A 19,015-nucleotide genomic window follows, 5' to 3' on the forward strand; every position below is an offset into this window, starting at 1 on the left:
TTAATTGACAAACACTACTAAAACCCTATTTGGCAGAGGTATAGTTGAAGTGGGTGCAAAACGCATCTTGCTACATACCATTTCCATTCCAAAGGCTCCTTGTTGTTGAGCCATGTCCATCTTTGCCTGGTGTCTGGTTTTATCACTGCTGCCTTTGTGTTGATGCGAACCTCTGCGTGGTGAAACCGCCCTCAGCACAACTCTCTGTCTGCCTCTGACTGACGATTCTCGCTTTCCAGACAGCTCTGTACCAGGAGACATGGGTCGTTCAACTGAGACTGGGGAGAGGTGCTGAATGGGTGTGAAGCCGGGCGAACCAGGTCTCAGCGGGGAGGTATCCCATCTGGGAGAGGAGCGACCTCGCGGGGAGAGTTCTCGCCTCGGGGACGGGTAACGCAGACGTGAAGGGGAGGGCTCCCTGATGGGAGACTCCCAACCAGGAGAGAGCAGACAAGAAGAGTAGGGGTCAAACAGGAAGCTGGCCTGGTCTGGAGACAGCATAGTCAGAGAGTCTTCATCAACTGACTTTTCCCTCTGGTCTGTTGTGAGGACAGGTCTATGGTCCAAGCCCGTCCCCCGAGAGGTGAGGGAATAGCCGTGGACAGAGGCGGTGGCTGTGACTGACAAAGAGGTAACTCCACACGGCTGAGGACTCGTGCTTCTTGAACGCAGCTTTGGCGTTGAGTCACCCTCATATTCATCGTCCTCGTCGTCATCTTCATCGATGTCATCAACTTCTTCATCCATGCCGTCAGAGTCCTCCGCGTCAGAGAATTGATGTTTGGCTGTGATCACCACCTCTGTTTTGGACTCTTGTTGGATGTCGTCCACTTTAAAAGACAAACGCATCCGTTTAGTTGGATTTATTCTGCTACATCTCATGCATGTGCAAGAATTTTACATTTGTCAGTGTCTTACCATGTTCCTGTAGCTCCGTTTCATCCATCGTAACTGACACTCCCAGTTCAAGACATTTCTTCATGTGTGCCTTTGACTTCATATGTTTAGTCAGGTTTCCTGTAAAAGGAAAAAACAAGTAGATAGCGAGGCTTTTTTGGCATTACAATTTTTCACTGAAAAATACTAGCATTTGTTCTTAAAGGAGCCAATTTGTTTAAACAGATTTTCAAACAAATGTTATGTCCTCACACACAGTCCAAGCTTTTCCTACTACAAGACTACAATGATCAGTTGATCACTGATAAGTGACACAAGTCCAGTTTAGAAAAATCTACCAGAAATAAAGAAAGTGTAGAGAAAAATGAGGAGACAGTGCAACTGTGCTGCTGATTTTGCACTATAGTACCTCTGAACAGCAGCAAAATATACAGAGCATTTACTGCTGCTGCTGCAAATGGTTATTAAAAAAAATAAAAAATCTGATATGCACAAAGATTATTCTTTTTTATCTGATATTTACACAAATACACACTGATAGACGTCCATTTGTTTTAAATAAAAACTCTTAACTAGTTAGTCCTTACTGCATGTATCATCTATAAAGTCTGCCTTGTTCATTCCAGTCTTTAAGTCTGAAGAATACTAACCTTTAGTTTTAAAAGCAAAGTTGCAGACTCTGCAAATGTATGGCCTCACGTCTGTATGGGTCCTGATGTGTTTTTTCAGCATGCTCGGCTTCTTACAGCGAATACCACACTCCTCGCAAATGTATTTCCCCCTGCCTCGGCCTCTGACGTACACATAGTCCTCATTGGACTTGTACCTGAAAGACAGATACAGTCTTCTAATAAAAAAATACATAAAACTGAGTAGGTAAAAAGAGCATGGAACAATCGATCCTAAAATAGCTGCAGCACAAGCTGTCAGCAGAAATGGCAAGTGTTATGATAACTAATATAACAATAATCTTGACTGACCCTCCCTCAAAGATCTTAATGCGTGTGGGTACTGTTTGGGTTGTGGAAGTTTCCCTCTCTTTCCACTCCTCCTTGGTAGTTTTCACTCTGCAGCTGACGTCTTTCACCTTCTTCCCGTAGGTGACGTCCACCTCTTTGGGCTCTGGTTTCCTCTGCAGCTGAATCAGATGAGCAAACATTTTGTTAACATCCATTTTAAGTGGACTCCGTATCGACAATGTAATGTGATACTTCCAATATTGTATGTCACACATACCGTTACACAGCATGTTTTGCAAACATGAATTATGCTGCTGCTGGAGAAAAAAACTACAGATAACTCCCTGTTTTTCTTTTCTGAACGCTTCGTTATGCATGATTTTTCTATGAGAATATATACATTTATCAGCTTAAATCCAATGCTATGGAGAAAGGCATCCCATTGCCAAGACACATGATATTAACTTGAATATAATTTGGGTGTCTGGTGTTTTCAGACATCTATCTTTTGCAAACAGTAAATGCAGTGATGAATCAGTGCTTAGAGCATCATAACAACCCGCAGGCATTTCCAGTTGTGACTGAACCTTCTGAAAAAAGAAGTGAGGGGTTGATTTTGCCATATTCTTGGTAATAAGGCATCTACATTTCAAACAGTTATATCTTGCTGACATTTAGGGCTACCAAGGTAGACAGCTTCCCTGTGCAGCTTGATCATGAGTATTTACGTCATAAATATACTTGTATTCATATATATATATATATATATATATATATCATAAATAGGGGTTTACTTCTAATGTTTAAGACGGCTTTAGAAACACTGCCGAGATCAGGGATCATTTTCTCACCTGTTCCATGGTCTGCCTCCACAGGATGAGGGATGAAACCAGTTTCCCAGTGCCAGGCTGACACATGGCGGCAATGGTGTATATAACTTTGTCTCCCTTCTTTTTGGACTGCAGCAGAGCCAGAGCAGTACTAGTACTGAGTTCCAGAGGGTTCGGGTTGTGGGAACTCACACACCAGGTGGCGTACACAGAGGAGAAAGGGGCGTTGCTGTGAGAGCAGCTTGGCTTGGTGTAGTTGAGATAACACCAGCTCACACCTGTTGTCGTGCGAAGACTTGGAAACTGAGATAACCGTCTTGAATGCTCTGAGTCTGAGATCAGGTCTTGACTGATACCCAGCTGTGCCACCATATCCATCTGCACTCGTTTCTCCATGCCAACTTCTTTCACTTTGCTGACTGATATCATGGAGTAGAGTGGTGAGCTGGTTTCCAGGGAGCTACTTTCCATTGCTGACTCAAGTCTGTGGTCAGTGGCCTCTGTCACTTTTTGCTGAAGTGTGATAAATGTACTCCTACGTGAGTCATCCTGAGTATGAAGTGTGGATGCACCCTGCATCTCTGACCTATGCCCCTTCTCTTCACTCAAATTACATTTCCCCAGCTCCACAGCACTCAGCTCCTCTACAATCTGCCCAAACATTCTTTCCTCCTTCACACGTTTTTGCTGCTTGACCTCCATGAAGAGGTCCAGGCTGCTGGCAGGGGATAGCATTCGTTTGTTTGCACCACCACTGGAGGCGTTAGTGGTTGAGATAGTTCTGGAGGTCAGAGAGAGAGGAATGCCTGTCTTGAGCTTAGCTGATGACAAATCAAGGGCTTCAACATTGAGGGTGTGTATCGAAGGTGGTCTGGCATAAGCTAATACATTGTGAGAATCAAGATTTCCAGACAAACGTGAAGTTTGATTCTGAGAAGTGGATGTAGTGGAACTAACAATGTCATACTGATTGTCCAAAATCTGTGATACTGAAGTGTATGTGATACTGCCAAAAGATGGCACATAAGTCTGTATTCTTACAGGAACTAAAAGGCTCGGATGTGACAGCTGGGGAAATGTATTCCCTGTTGAAAATATTGGCAAAGTCTGCGGCAGAACAGCAGCTGATGTGAATGGAGGGGAGGTGCTGCTGAGGTAATGCGGAAACACTTGTGATGGGACTTGTGTTGCCTCAGTGTCCATATTCAGTGACTCCTGTCGCACCAAGTTGCCCCTCCTTCTCTCCCTCACAGCCGAGTGGCCAGCACTGATGTCCACGTGTCTAACTTTGGATGTTGGAGAAAGACTGCCATAGTCAAATGATATGCTGCGTACCTCTGGGAACTCCTTGCGCAAGTTACACGGCGCCTGCTCTGAGGAGGAGCGTCTCATTTCATGCTGTTGACGCTGGCTGAGCACAGAGAGGGAGTGCCCACTCCCTGGCACAGCTAAGAGCTCTAGTGGTTTGCCAAATTCATCCTGCCTAGCTGGAGAGACTGACTTCAAGCTCTCCTCCCTGTCAAAGGAGAAGGTGGAGCTATAAGATAAGTTGCTGTCTTGGCTCGGGCTGCGGGAGAGACTGGTGCAGGCAGACTCAAAACTGGATTCACCAGAGGAGTGCTCGATATCAGCTAAGCGTAGCCTTTTCTTCTTTGGAGGCAGCTTTTCTGGAGGGAATTGTGCTAAAGTTTCACTCCTTTGAGGCCACTGAAACTCCTCCACGTGCTTCTCTGGCTCCTTCACCTGCACCTCCGGAGCTTTTTCTGGACTGTCGGGCTCTACTGTGACCCTAATTTCTGGGACTTGTATGTTGGGCTGCCGCACAAGTTTGGGGCCCATTTGAAATGATTGCCTCAGCCTACTATCACTCATTTCCATCTCATATGATTCACTTGCCTCCATGGCTTGAAATGAAGAAATACTTTCCTGTCTCTGCCCATGGTACTTGTATGATTCTGACTGTTCAGAGTGAGGCCTGTTTATTGAGTTTGTGTGCTGGATAACAGAAATTACATTCCCTAAAGTTTTTCGACCAGACATTTCAAGGCTCACTGATATGTCCATGTCACACTTGTCCATCTGTGTTAGCATACTTGAAGAATGTCCTTTTCCTAATGCCATAATACCAGCTGCTGCTTGTTTTGAATCATAGTCCTTGCCTGAATCAAACATGTCTTCACCCTGTTCATGATGGCCCTCATATTGACCTGGCAAATCTTCCTCTTCCCTCTTCTCTTTCCGGCGCTTACGTGTTGCCAGTTCCATTGCATGTCTCTGATGGCTCATATTAGATGCCATGGAGGGGTAATTTTCCATTTCCAATCCTGAGGGTGAAATGCTACTCTCGATCATCTTTCCATGGCTATCAGTGTCTGCGTGGCCATCATGTGCAGAGAGTTCAAAAGCAGCTTGTCGCCTGAGTCTCCTCATGCCCCCAGTGCTTGTTCTCTCATCAAATGAATGGCTGCCTCTGAGGGCCTGAGGCATAGTGAGACACACTGCTGACGATGTTGGCATTGAGTTGCTTCTGATTAGAGGCCCCACATCAGAGCCAGTGTCTAAAAGGGGTTCTTTTACCTCTTCCCTTGTGAATGACTTTGTGTTTATTTTGATTGACTCAACAGTGTCTTTTTCTTGGGTGAAAACGCGGGAAACACCTTTCTCTGAGCGTTTCCCGGTATATTCACTTGCCTCTGTGCTGCAAGCCACAAAAGCTGCTGTCTGTTTAGGGCTTGGCCTGTAGCACTTCCCAAACATAATTTCTTGATAGGACTTCGCATTAGTATTTGGAGGACCCGTCTGGTGCTCGGTACTCTCGGAGCGCGAGAAGTAGCCAGAGTCCGTGCTGCCCTTGCTGGACTGACTTGGGAGGGACAGATTGTTGTCGGAGTCGCTGCTTCGTTTTTCAGACAGCCGAAGTGCGAGCCTCTGTTTGATCGTGCAAGATTGAATTGCACGGCTAGCCTCGGCAGCGGCAGGAGGTGCATTGATTTCTTGGGGCTGGGATGAACCATCCTGAGTTGACATTGACGTGGCTCCCTTTTTCTGAGCAATGAGATTTAGTACCTTTACAGCAGTGTTATCTGATCCCTCCGCTGGAGACTCCAGCAGCAGCAGCGGGTCGTTAAGAGTGTCCTCGTCCGTGTCCGTGCTTTGTTCAGCATCAGAGAATAACTCTCCTTCCCCTTCAAAAGATCCCTGGTCTGTGTTGGCATTGTAAGAACCAAGTTCTGAGAGTGGCACTGTTCCAGCTTTGACCAAATGAGCATGGGACTTTCTGTGTTTGTATAAATTACTCTTGGTTTTGAAGGAGAATCCGCAGGGGACACATGGATAGGGCCGTTCCCCAGTGTGTGAGCGAATATGTTTCTTAAGCACGCTGGGTTTGGCACATGCCCTTCCACAGTAATCACAAACATACTTCCCAGGCTTTTGGTGTTTCTGTTCCACCTTACACACAGTCTCTGACAGCAGATCCATCCCTGCATGGGAGCACTGTTGTTGGACTTCAGGTGAACTGGTAGACTTCCTGTGAGATGCAGGTCCCGGGGACTGTGCTGAAACTAAGTGACCGGCAGTTTTCTGTCTGCCACTGGAAAACAGTTTTGTGGACTGTAGTGGATATGAAGACACCTCATAGTCTTGATGGCTTGTGGACTGGGTTTGGGAGTGTTGATGTTCTAATTGCAGTGATTTCCCTGAGTCAGACATTTCTGTAAAACACGTGTCTCTGCTCTGACCTTCTTGCAGTTGTTGGTGCCACCCCTTGCCTTCCAGTTCGACTGATGGACTCCCTTTAGTCTGTACTGCCTCTGAGGTGCATTTTTTCTGTGCAACATTTCTGTCCTGACCCTCGGCGGAGCTTTTCACCCCTGCAGTAGTTTCAAGTGACTCCATGAATCCAATGTCACTTTCTTTGGGATCGATTTGCAAGGACACTATCTGTTAGGTAACTGGAGTGATATTAACATACATGTGAACTGACTGCGGGGAAGGGTCACCTGAAAGAAATCGGACAGAAGTGACAATTAGATAACTCAAATATGATGTATGAAAAAACAATACTCTAAACTAGGAGCACATTAAGAAACACGAGGGTTATAAAGACAAAAAAAATGTGAAGAACGTTTACCCCCAACAATCAATTCCACTGTTAAATCTCAGTTCAAATCCCCTCCCTGAGAGTGACAGCTAATCAAGGCTGTTTCCCAAAAGTCCTCCTCATAAAATTGGAGTATAAAGTTCATAATGAGCTCCATCACAGCAGGAATGGAAAAAATAATTTCTCTTAACAGCCTCTAAAAAACTAAAAAAAATCTACCTCTTGTCAACACTGGCAGAGGCCCCAAATTTGCTGAAACCCTGTGAAGGTGCATAGATGTGTGTAGGTATTTAAGGCACATGTATGCTTTTACTGTAGCATGTGTGTCATGAATGGTTGAATATGTTTATTTTGTGCAGCATCATCTCCTTTCAACAAGCTTCAACAATCTCAAAATCAACTCCTTTTCCTTAATGCAAAATGTCACTTTTATTAGAATATTCACTATTTTAAGTGAAAATTCCTGTACATAAGTTAATGAATGGTCAGACAACCACCTTCTTATTAATATATATTTTTTAAAACTACATGCATTATGAGCTTAGCTGTGAAATATCTACAGTATAGCACACAGGTACTTTCATTATTCTATTTCCCAGATTCTGCTTTTCAGTTTTGTCAACATTGTAGGCTATTACAAATATCTAAACTTCAGTGGAGGTTTGCCTGCCAAAATAAGTGAAGATTATCTACCCTAATAAAATACTAATAACTCTGCAGAATATGGGGCACATAATGTATTAAAAGTACAGTATGTGTGTCGATGCATGCCAGCACACACACAGGTATCAGACTATGGACAATGAAATGTGATGAGCACCTTTGATGCGATATCTATATAAAACACCAAACTGTTCTGCCTAACTTTATATAACATCTTCAGGTTCTTTGTGTTTGGTGGGATTTAAACCCTTTAATCTGTCTGTGTTACTGGTATCATCATCTCCACACTGAGCTGCACGGGACCACATGCCGTCCTGTACCTAAACATGCCACACTCATCTGCAGCCCCACGGTTAAAGTGAATTGCTCTTGCCACTATACTTTCGTCTCATATCATGGGGATGGGTCTCTGAGGGCACGTCATTTCCATCTTCTCAGTATCAAATGCTGTGTCCTCCCATAACGAGGTTATGTAAGATTATCTGGTTCAAACCCTCTGAGTTCCCCTTAATTAGGACATCCTCCGACTCTCACTCTCTTTCTCTCACTCCCTCTCTTTCTTTGTTAGCACACCACACACTCCTCAGGCATAAACCAGAGGATACGAATCCAAGGTGACTCTTGAGATGCCAAGAGATGCTTGAAAGCAGCTGTGAGGATGATAATCTCTCCTTTTTGCAAATGCACATTGCCTCTGTTGGCTGTTTATGATTCAGCAGCTGTGCTTTCGGACAGATTTAAGGGTTTCTTCCACAGCAGGGTAGAGAAAAAATAATGACGGCGTATGAAGGATAGCGAGAGCTGCCTCAGATTGGAACGATCCACGTTTTAACGAGGAGGTTTACGGAGGTCAACTAAGTGGGGTGCCTGGGGGTAACACAATTCAGAGGCCCGGTAGGGAGCTCCCTTTCAAGGTCGATCTGACCTCATTGCTTAGTTTCCATCCTCTGTGAGCTACGAGAGGAGGGAAGGCGAATATGGGTGCAGAGTGACAGCGAGATAAGACCCTCAGAAACAATGCATACCTTTGAACTAAGCACGATAGAGAGGGAACAGAGTCGACATATTCAAGAGTCTCACTGACAAGTCTCTCAACAGATTCAGCCAGTTTTTTTGTACAAAGACTGTACCAGCAGACCTTTCACTGCAAATTTCTCTCGCTCCCGGCAACAAGCACTAACCTTTACGAAAATATATGACACAGCAGCAATGACGTGCAACAACAGGAGGCAGGTGGGTGGCAGTAGGTGTATTTCAGGACGATTGTGGGCTGACTGTGGTACAGTACGTCCGCATGGATAGAGAAATGACTTAATGGAGAGATTTATTTGAACAGCACACATTCAAGGGGCACATCCCTTACTGCTTTCCACACACGAGAGAGGAGAATGAGCAAACAAATGCTGGCTATGGAGAGCATCGTTATGCCGCTGCATTACATCATTAGAGGCTAAGTTGGCCATTAAAGGGAACAGGCATGAAGCCTCACGCTGACAACAAATCCATAAATATCATAAGGAGATGACCGGCTTCAGTGAAGCTGGATGGTAAAACCCTCTGTGGTACTCTAACAGTAACATAGCACATAGCATGCAGAATCAACAGCTCTCACGGTGATCAGAATGACATAAAGCACTCGGTCTGATGGGAAGAAAGCCGCGGTTCATACAGCAGCTGACATTCAGATATCAAATATAATCCTCATACAAACCTGACATTTGAATAGTCCCCTGTCCCATATCGACAGTCACATGTGACATTCCTCATACTGCATAGTCCGTTTTGCCATTCTCCTCATGCCTGGGCAACAATAATGAAATAAATTAGCAAGGTAAAGTCCCATCAGTCATGAAGCTGCTGGCTGACTGGGTGTACATTAGAAGATCTATTGATGCGAGCTAGTCACCAGAGAAAATACCCAACCGTGACGTGCGGACCCAGGCACAAAAATAGCAAAGGGGCCCTGGGAGGGATTACACAACAGCCCACGTTAAAGGACGCTTTTCCTCTCTCACTGTGTTTCAAAGCACAGCAGCAGCTGCCCCACACTACACACAAAGTGGGGAGTCAGATATCATGATCAAAGATCTAAACATCACCTTTTTAGATAGCAGGAGTTCATTCATCCCTAGATTCAATTATTTATTTCAGCCTGACATTGTGTGATCTGGATGAAGACATTAATTCAGGTACAAACATATACTATTATGTACTATTATGATCTACTGTATACACATCAGTTGGACAAAGCATGTGAATATAAGCAGAGCAGAGGAGAAAAGCAAAAGTGACAAGTGCTTCGAAAGACACTAATCACATGGTACAGCAGCTCTGAATATACATTTCCTACAGCGTGCCTATTCAGTTTGTATATTGAGAGGAACTCAATGAAAAGACAGCATGTGGCTGGCTGTGAGCATGCTGCAAAAATTAGACATGTTCTCTGAATTCTGAGACACCCACAGCCTGTTCAGAGCCAGTTCTTCCCATCACGACAGGATTTGCTTTGTGAATGGAGAGAGTCGTGATGAGGGTGTCATTAACACGGCAAAAACTAGGACAATACTGCAGATTATGTGCAGCTGCAAACCTCATCCTGTGAATCAGATGAGTTCAGTGTGACATGGTGCTATTACAGCTTCTACGTGAACGCCATAACTTTTGAAAATCTTCTCAATAACTTCCTCGTTATATGATTACCAAAGTTTAAACACTTTAATGCTATTTTTATAAACCCAGAGCCACATTTTGTATTGTTCTGTTTGGTACATTTATTATACATACATTTCTTCATTATTCTAACTCGTAGTTTCAAGTTAAAACAACTTAACTACATTTATACCAAACTTTCCATTTCAAGTTAAGTGGATTTTATGTCCAAATTTGTTTCAGTTTAAATGTATAAAGGGCCTTTCAGACAGACCACAACGACAGCACTGCTGCACTATGAAACCCATTATTTTCAATGGCTTCTGCCGCATCAGGGCAGTTTGTTGCTGTGTTGAACAACTCTTGCCGAGCTCGCGCGCACACCGCGGTCAAAGTTCAAAATAGTTCACACACAAAAAATACTTGATTAACAACACTATATTATACAAATGTAGCAGGGAGTCATAGCATTAGCATAAAGACTGAAAATAAAAGTTGTTCTTGTTTCCACAAGCTAAATGTTAAAGTGATCTGGGGAAGTATAACAAGCAATTCAAACATAGCCTACTATTGACATGAAAAAAATATTAACATTGCAAATTTCTTCCATTAATACTAAATAAATGTCACACTGGCACAAAGGTCTGGAAACATTTATAAACTTAAACTCCGATATTGTATATATATATGAATATAGTTGTGTATATATATGAATATAGTTGTTTAAACTCCAAATTTGTGATTGATTTCTTAAGATAGAGCTGATCTGAAAATTTGATCCGACGTTTTAGGAGATGTGAGGTCCCGCCCGCTAACGGGACCTGCCATCATCAAGTCCGCTGCTGTTCCAATTGCAGACTGCGGATTGCGTGCTCCCATCCCTAGTACTCCCGAGCCAAACTTGCCAAGTCCGAACTTCCAAGTACAGAAGTCCAAACTTGAGAAACAGCTATTGACTTCTTCTTCTTTAAATCCCGCCTTCTTGTCTGATGAACATTGAAGTACACCACGCCCCTCGCTCACGCCACACCCTTTGTTACCTCGCTTACACCCCCTTGAGCTGATCTGTTCAGCAAATTAAACTTTCTGTATTTGTAGTTGGAATGGGCGAGGCTCAACCTGGACGTGGGCGGGACTAACTGGAAGTTATTTAAGCCTGAAATTGGTATGGGTTCATCAGAAGTTGCTATATTTATTAGAAAACTATTTACAGAAAAGCTTCAGAAAAATATTTTTGATTACAAAAGTAATTGTTTTTTTGTTTGTTTTTTTAAAAAAAAGGTCCCTATATTGATAGTTTATTAGAAAACAGATATTGACACATTTTACTATGATGATACTCATACTTGTAAAAGTATCTGTACCGGATACTCGTTTCAACTGAGTACTCGTTCAACCCTAATAATTAGTTGACTATGTCTGTTTCTCTCAAACTCAAAAGATGTAGCAACTAAGCCTTTTTTTCAACTGATAACTTATATTCGCAAGTTTAATCAACAGAAGTCTCACACAGTCAACACAATGAATTAATGAATGTTTAACTTTCCAAAACTCATAAATTTGAGTTCAAAATTCAAAACTTGTCAGAACTCTTTGAGTTAAAAATAAGTAAGTTGAATGGAACTACATTGGTCTGTAATGTTTTACAATGTATGACCTGGACAGGCAACTAAAAGATTTGGTGCATTTACTCAAACACTGTGCCTAAGTACAATTTTGAGTTACCGTACTTGTACTTGTCATTTTTACTCCATTTATTTGACAGCTAAAATTACAGTTAGGCTACTTTTCAGATATTTTACATATAGTATAAACATTGTTAAGGATTGAACTACAGTATACTGTATATAGTATTTAAAATGAGCTCTACTTTCACTGTCTACAGCTTTAAATTGCTACTTATATTTGAAGCAAGACACAAACTACAATTACAGGATAACGGTAAATGTAGCATAACAGATTAAATTGACTCTGAAATGCAGTTACACAGCAATATTAATATAAAATTTGTTAACATTACCATTTGCCACCATATCCACCATGGTCACACCAGACAAAGTACGTTATTATCAGGTAAACCTGTGGTACAATCAGTGTATTGCACTGAAGATGTGTTTAATTGACAATGAATTCAAGACTTCATTTGTAAGAGGATGAATGTGTTATATTATCTTTAAAAAGTTACACAGTCTAACTTTTAAAGCATCAGTAATAATACTACAAGAACATACTATACAATATTATAACACTCACATGGATTTTAATACTTTTTATCACATTTTAGTACTGCTACTTAAGTAAAGGATCTGAGTATTTCTAACTGATACTGTATGTAATGGTCATTTACTTAAGTACAATAATGAACTACTTGTAATTCACTTATATTAGTATTTGCATTTTGTATTACCTTGAACTGTATCTATTGTAGTTTTTTCTGCACCGCATGTATTTGAGTGGTGCAGTTACTCTGCAGATAAAGATTTGTATGTGATTTACATGCAAAACTTATGTGAGATTAGATGCTCTGCCTGAGCACCGCCTGGACCATCCACAGGTAGAACAAGTAACATACCACTGAATTTGACCTTCATTTTAATTTTAAGGTGATGGTTGGATACATGCATACAATTTCTAGCATATTTTGTTAGGAAGCTGTTCTCAATTTTTTTGATGCTTAATACAACAAACTGGGTCTTTTCTCTGATTTTGATGGATTTATGACCACTTCAACTTCGTCATTTGTGTAAAACTTTAACCAACACAATATAATTTACACAACTATAAATACTTCACCCGGTTTGACCATCCTCCTCAGTTTCACTCAGTGCCATTGGGTGAGAACAACTGGTTGCCTCTATGAATAGGAGTCCTTGCTTTGGGCTATGGGTAAGGCACATTTAACAGAGGTCTTACTCTTAACATAATGCTTACACAGCAGAATAAAGGCTTTAAACTTATGTAACGACTTATAGTTGAACTTCACTTCAGAGTTCAGAATCCTACCCAAGTGGCAAGCCTTTATTTCTTGCACAGCAAAACTGTAATTTCACAGTGCATTTCCTTTAGAACAAAAAGCAATGAATACAGAGGCTGTGTATTGAGTGCCTCCACAGTATGGAATTGCAGAGAGCTATTATTAGATATAGCCTCTAACAAGCCGAAGATGAAGTTGAAGCTAACTAACTGCAGTGCAGCTGAGATCCATTATGCTGTATTCAGTATCTAGAGGAGCGGCACTAAAATGGCTGATACTCAATGTGCAGTGAAGGTCAAGTCACCCATCTCTATAAATATAATGGTCTGTCCCCCAGGATGTTCCATACTGCTTGGCATTTCCACTATCTTAAGCTACACCGCGGCTCTGCTGACTGGCTCAAATCTGCCGCAAATTTGCATGTGATTGAATGCCACACATGCACCCGACTACTAGTAGGCCTCTAATGATATTAGTGGTACAACAGATGGGAGGGGAGAGACACAGAGGGGACAACACACACACACACACACACACACAGAGGGGGAATGTTTATGAATGGAAGGAATGAGGTTTTCCTCCCTGCTGGCTGTAGTGGCTGTCATATGGCTGACTGAGATATCGCTTACAGGGGGCACTCAACACTGCAGGTTGAACACACTGCTGATGCAAACACCAATAAACAACTGTATAAAACCTACCCCCACCCCCTGCAAGTCTTCATTTTTTCCTCAATGCATCATTTATTCATAAAAAACAAACTTCACCTGATTCACTTTTCCATCCATCGACCATCGTTTCATCAATCCGTCTCTTTAAGTCAGCCTCTCAAACCAGGCATACTTATCACCATTATCAGAGCAGTACCTGAATATAATCTGACATGATTGTGTGTTTCCATGGCAACCGTGCCAATGTCTGTTGCAGTTTCCCAGTTCCTGTCTACATATATAATTACCACCACAGACTACATCACCAAGACTGCAGAAATGAGTGGAGAAAATGGGCTTCAGCCACACAGTGCATCAAGATGTGATCACATATTTACTTAACGTGTTATTATACTTACATTAAAATAGAGCATTGTACATTGTATAGCAAGTACATTGTAAATCATCATAAAATCATACATGGGCAAATATTCTCTGGGTCTGTAATATAAAATGCTGCATTGATTTAGATATCACAACATGATAAATGTATGAAAAATCAAATGTAAAACTGATGTTCAATGTAGCGCGGTCCGTTTAACTCCTATGATATGTATAACATGAGACAAGAGCTAAATGGATTAGTAAAAACAAAACACTATTCAGTGGAGAGAAAAATGAATGAATATAACTCTTGGCTCTGAGAAATTATGAAGATATTTGACACTATTTTTCTGACATTTAATGGACAATTAATCCAAACAATGAATCCTTCATTCAGGAAAATAAAATGCATTTAAAATGATTAGTGCTCTATGATACTAAACCTAATGTGTTTGCATGTGGGACTCTTGTTTGGACAAGACAAGCAATTTCAACACTTGGCTTTTGGAAATTGCATGTGCACCGTTTTTTTTTTTTTTACATTTTTACAAGAAAATAAACAACCATTTAATCACTAATGAAAATAATCATTAGTTGCAGTCCTACATTAGAAGAAACCCTACAAACATTAATTTTGTTCATCTTTGATTACAATTCCTAAAAGCATTTATTTTGACAACAAACCTTTTTAAAACAATGTCATGCTTTGATCAAATACAATACGATACAATTCCACTGTATTTCCTATGATTTATTTGTTTTAGCCTTACCTTTCATATGCCACAGCTTCATATTTGGGCTGTTAATTTTATCCCAAATTTAAGCTTTAGTTGTCTGCTCACTTGCATTTTACAAACACTGACTTAAAATATAATAAACATGTCAGCTAAATGTTAAAAATGAGTGACGTACAGCTCTACTGTATGTCCAATCTACTTTACATTTGTCCACACATGATTTGCATTCTCGCATCATTCTGTTGTTGTTGTTGTTGTTGTTGTTAGGGGGATCAGCTGTCATGTGCGGGTCCCATGCTGGGGATAGCCTGTTGAAGGGGGGTAATGCACGGACCTGAGAACCCCTTGCAAACCCCCCATCTGCACGTCATGGAACATTTGAAGAACAGGGACCTCCCACCTTAAAGGCGTGCAACAGAGAGGAGACACAACAGAGAGATCTGCCCTGCACCGGACTCACCATCTTAGGTGACAAATACACCTCTTGCTATTGTGGATCGACGGAGGAAGAAACACACAATTACGGCCTTAAAACACACAATGACCGCGGTGTGAAGCAGCGTGCAAGAGAGGCTTACCAGTCAGTCATTGTGCAACGTGCAGAAGTAACTTCATTTCACCGACATTTTTCTGATGCACGACCCGAATCTTGTTTTCCTGGATCGCCTGTGCACAGCAGGGGTGCAGAGATCAGGTTTGCGCCGTCAGCGTGCTTTAAAATGTCCCGCACGGCTGGGGTGCTATTAAATATGTAAGCAGCAGGGGGCGTTAACAGAGCGCTATAACTGAGAGGACTTGATCAGCGGTGCACAAGTCTGATACCCGTTATTTATTTTAGGGTTATTCTATTCTATTATTTTTTTCACATGCAAATATTATATTACAAAAGTATGGTGTTTGAAGACTATTTTATTTTAAACATTCCTTAGCATATAAAACAAACACCACATTGATAAGTGCTGCAGACATGTACGTTTAAATTACAAAGTGCAGAAAAACATGCCATATTTCCCAAAAATGACTTGACTTTGACACTAAAATCACTTTCATGTCTCAAAATTAAGAAACTGAGCTTGAACATAAGGCTTTAATCCTAATAATTAACCAATACAAAAACAACAGTGATTTGATGAATGTTTACTCCCAGCATATGTACTTCAAAAACACCCTTTTACCATATTGTAAAAGTGCATGTCACAGACAGTCCAGTGCATTTTATGGGTTGTGTTCCGTTATTTAAACATATTAATCGCTGGGTCTTTCTCTCTAGCTTGCAGCTTTGTCTGTTCCTCCTCACGTGATCTGGTTTCCCTTTAGGTGGCACCTGTCAGTTTCAGTGTCCAGGCCCACTGGCATGGCATCTGGCTGAAGGACAGCTGGGGCAGGAGAACCCGCAGTCCACTGGGCTTTACAGGCTCCCACTGCAGAGACCCGTGACCGAGAAGCACTACCTTTTTTTAGAAACAAAAGCAACACATGAACAAGGTTGACATGTTGACAGAAAGGGAGAAACAAGAACTGCGAGACAACTTAATTTCCCAGGATACAGTGCGCTAATTGGACATTCTAGCAGGGTTAGACCGGTTTGCAGATATATTGAGCTTTAATTAAATACTGGCCAGTCATTTCTTTCTCTGCTAATGGGATGGAGGTTCCTCAGTGACCACAGCTGCACTCTAACAGTCTTTAAAACCAGCAATACTTGTTTGGTTTTCTTTGCAGATTAATCAATTGTCAGAAAATTATGGCATCTCTTTTAAAAACTTGTTCCAGTCAGCATCCCCAATGTGAAGATTTGCTGATTTTCATCTGTTTTATTTAATTGTAAACTGAATTATTTTGAGACAGTTGGTCAGAGAAACACTGGTGTGCAGTTTTCACAATTTTCAGACATTTAAATCCCTATGAATCAATTCATTGAGAAAATAATTATTAAATAAATGGAAAAAAAAAGTTACTTGGAGCCCTGGCATGCTTCTCTACCACTAAGAGTGAGTTACCTAGCGGCTACTAACACACCATAAAGAATTTAATTATTGTGAGACTGGTTGATCACCGATATTGGTGTTTGAAAGTTTAGAGAAATCCAAACAGGATTTCTCGGACAATATTTATTAAAAATTAACACATAACATACATTTCTTGATAAGGATTCCATTAAATCTTGTGATCAAGTTATGTACTGAGCAGGACATTTTTTAATGGTGGACAAACTACTGTATGTTATGCGGCACTGTTCATCATCTTTAGCAGCGGCCATATATGCTGATACCTACAGTATTTTTTGGCAATAAGCTAACAACTTGACCAGTATATCTCTCTGGTTGTAGTCTTACCTGAGTCTGCCCTTGTGTAACCACAGGTTCACTCAGAATCATTGATCCATTATTGGGCCACTTCAGCAAAACGGCAAAGATGCTCTTTTCCTGTGGTCTGAAAGTGTACCTGTTGATGATTTGGCCAATTCAGGATCTTTCAAAATATACAATACATACAGTATATTTATTATTACTACATAGGCTGCTGTGTGAGCTTAGAAAATATAACTAACAATATCTCAAACACTTTGGTTTGTTTAACAGTATGAGAAGGAGGACATTAAATCACACACAACTACACAAGATGTATGTAAAGTTAGCAAAGATCCAGGTGACATACACTAACAACAAACAAACACAATAAAGACCTACACCATCATCAGTGAAATCACATGCTACATCTTACACACAGTAATATGTAGTGCCTGAACTTTACTAAGAAACTTTTGGCAGAAATCATCCCTTCACATTCTGTACAAGGATTTGTTTTTGTTTTGTTTTTAATATCTAGAACAAAAAGGGGGATGAAATCTAATCTATAGTATAAATGTCCTTAGAAAATCATCTACACGCTGAAATGACCAAGTGTTGGTCACTGCAATCCAAACATATTATACAAAAGCAAATGAAAACCCACCATACGTTGGGAGTGACCGTGTCATTCTGAGCCCGCCATGCGGTTGTGTTGTAGATGGCCTCCCCATTGACCTCCAGCCACTGACCCATCTGCCTCAGACGCTCCTCAAAGATGGGGGCGATCCTCCCATCGTGTGTTGGACCGATGTTCATCAGCAGGTTACCCCCACAGGACACAGTCTCCGCCAATGTCTGCAACACACATTGGTGTTAAAGATGCTGTTTTAACATCAATACATAATAACAGGTTCATTTTGACGCATTAGCATAATTAGTCTAAACAAACAAAACCATCACAGTGAAGACTGGGACCGTCTCTCAGCCTCCAGTCTGTGCTGTGGCACCAAGTTGGGTTTTATAGAAAAGACTTTACTGCACAAATACTTCCTTACAGCTGGAGGGCACTGTTCTGTCAGAGTAAACAGGACTAAAACTTGCAGAGTACAGGTAAAAATACTTTTTACATGTTTATTTTCTTAAATAAACTTGAAAATAAACAGTAATTAGGGTTTATGGAAAATGTGTTTGTTTTTTTGTTTTTCCACATACAACCACTGGTCTGTCTCAACAGCAGACCCTGAAAAAAAAAAACAACAATCGCAACTCAAGGTCCTCTTTCTCACTTGTTCTGTAAAACGGAACATTTTCAAATAAGGAAGCATTCTCCATCTGCTGATGAAGTGTGATACGGGTGAAAGCCCCAGAACAACTGAATAAGTGGACCTTGAACTGATCTTGTTTTGTCAACCAATTAGTGTGATTTGATTAAATGTGAAAAAGTGATATATGTCAAAAATACCATGTCTTGCGTTTTATGTGGAAATGGTTTGAAAATCTCAATCTATATATATATATGTATGTATGTATATCCATAAAAGCCATTTAATCATGTGTAATGACTTTGTTTTAGATGGAGCAGTTCAACTCTCACCGCTACAAGCTGCTCAGTTGTGAGGTAGTCACTGAGAGGAGCATTACGTCTGTAACCCCAGGACTTTGTGTCGATGGTCATGCAGTTTTCCCATTTGTGTTTGAGCAGGTGTCCTGGCTGGTAGCGATCAGCACAGGTGTAATATCCACCATGGGTGCAGATGGAGCCAGAGCCCCAGCGATCATTCGTCACCACTGTGTCTCGTACAGGACTGTGAAGGAATACAGGTTAATATCCCACTAACTATGTAAATTAAACATTTTAAACAAATTAATCCAACTGTAT

The 19,015-nt window shown here is 41.3% G+C and overlaps 2 protein-coding genes across 3 annotated transcripts in view; both read right to left on the minus strand.

The window, feature by feature from the left end:
• Window positions 1–15,515, minus strand: hivep2b (HIVEP zinc finger 2b). Its single transcript, XM_046063279.1, has 6 exons — window positions 15,424–15,515; window positions 2,708–6,687; window positions 1,878–2,035; window positions 1,548–1,723; window positions 919–1,017; window positions 1–830 (listed from the first exon to the last, which is right to left on the minus strand). The coding sequence occupies exons 2-6, from the start codon at window positions 6,581–6,583 to the stop codon at window positions 1–3; spliced, it is 5,139 nt and encodes a 1,712-aa protein (XP_045919235.1). The 5' UTR covers window positions 6,584–6,687; window positions 15,424–15,515.
• Window positions 15,516–15,918: 403 nt separating this feature from the next.
• The window catches only part of fuca2 (alpha-L-fucosidase 2), a 5,306-nt gene continuing 2,209 nt past the window's right edge, over window positions 15,919–19,015 (minus strand). The window contains exons 4-7 of one of the 2 annotated variants that reach the window (XM_046062326.1): window positions 18,731–18,941; window positions 17,801–17,991; window positions 17,182–17,290; window positions 15,919–16,296 (exon numbers count right to left, since the gene is read on the minus strand). In XM_046062326.1, the coding sequence (XP_045918282.1) occupies window positions 16,159–16,296; window positions 17,182–17,290; window positions 17,801–17,991; window positions 18,731–18,941 (649 nt within the window). In that variant the 3' untranslated portion in view covers window positions 15,919–16,158. The remainder of the gene's footprint in view (window positions 16,297–17,181; window positions 17,291–17,800; window positions 17,992–18,730; window positions 18,942–19,015) is intronic. The other variant, XM_046062325.1, reaches the window with a different exon arrangement.

The sequence above is a fragment of the Micropterus dolomieu genome, linkage group LG11 (genome assembly GCF_021292245.1).
Source record: "Micropterus dolomieu isolate WLL.071019.BEF.003 ecotype Adirondacks linkage group LG11, ASM2129224v1, whole genome shotgun sequence".
Classification (NCBI taxonomy): Eukaryota; Metazoa; Chordata; class Actinopteri; order Centrarchiformes; family Centrarchidae; genus Micropterus; species Micropterus dolomieu.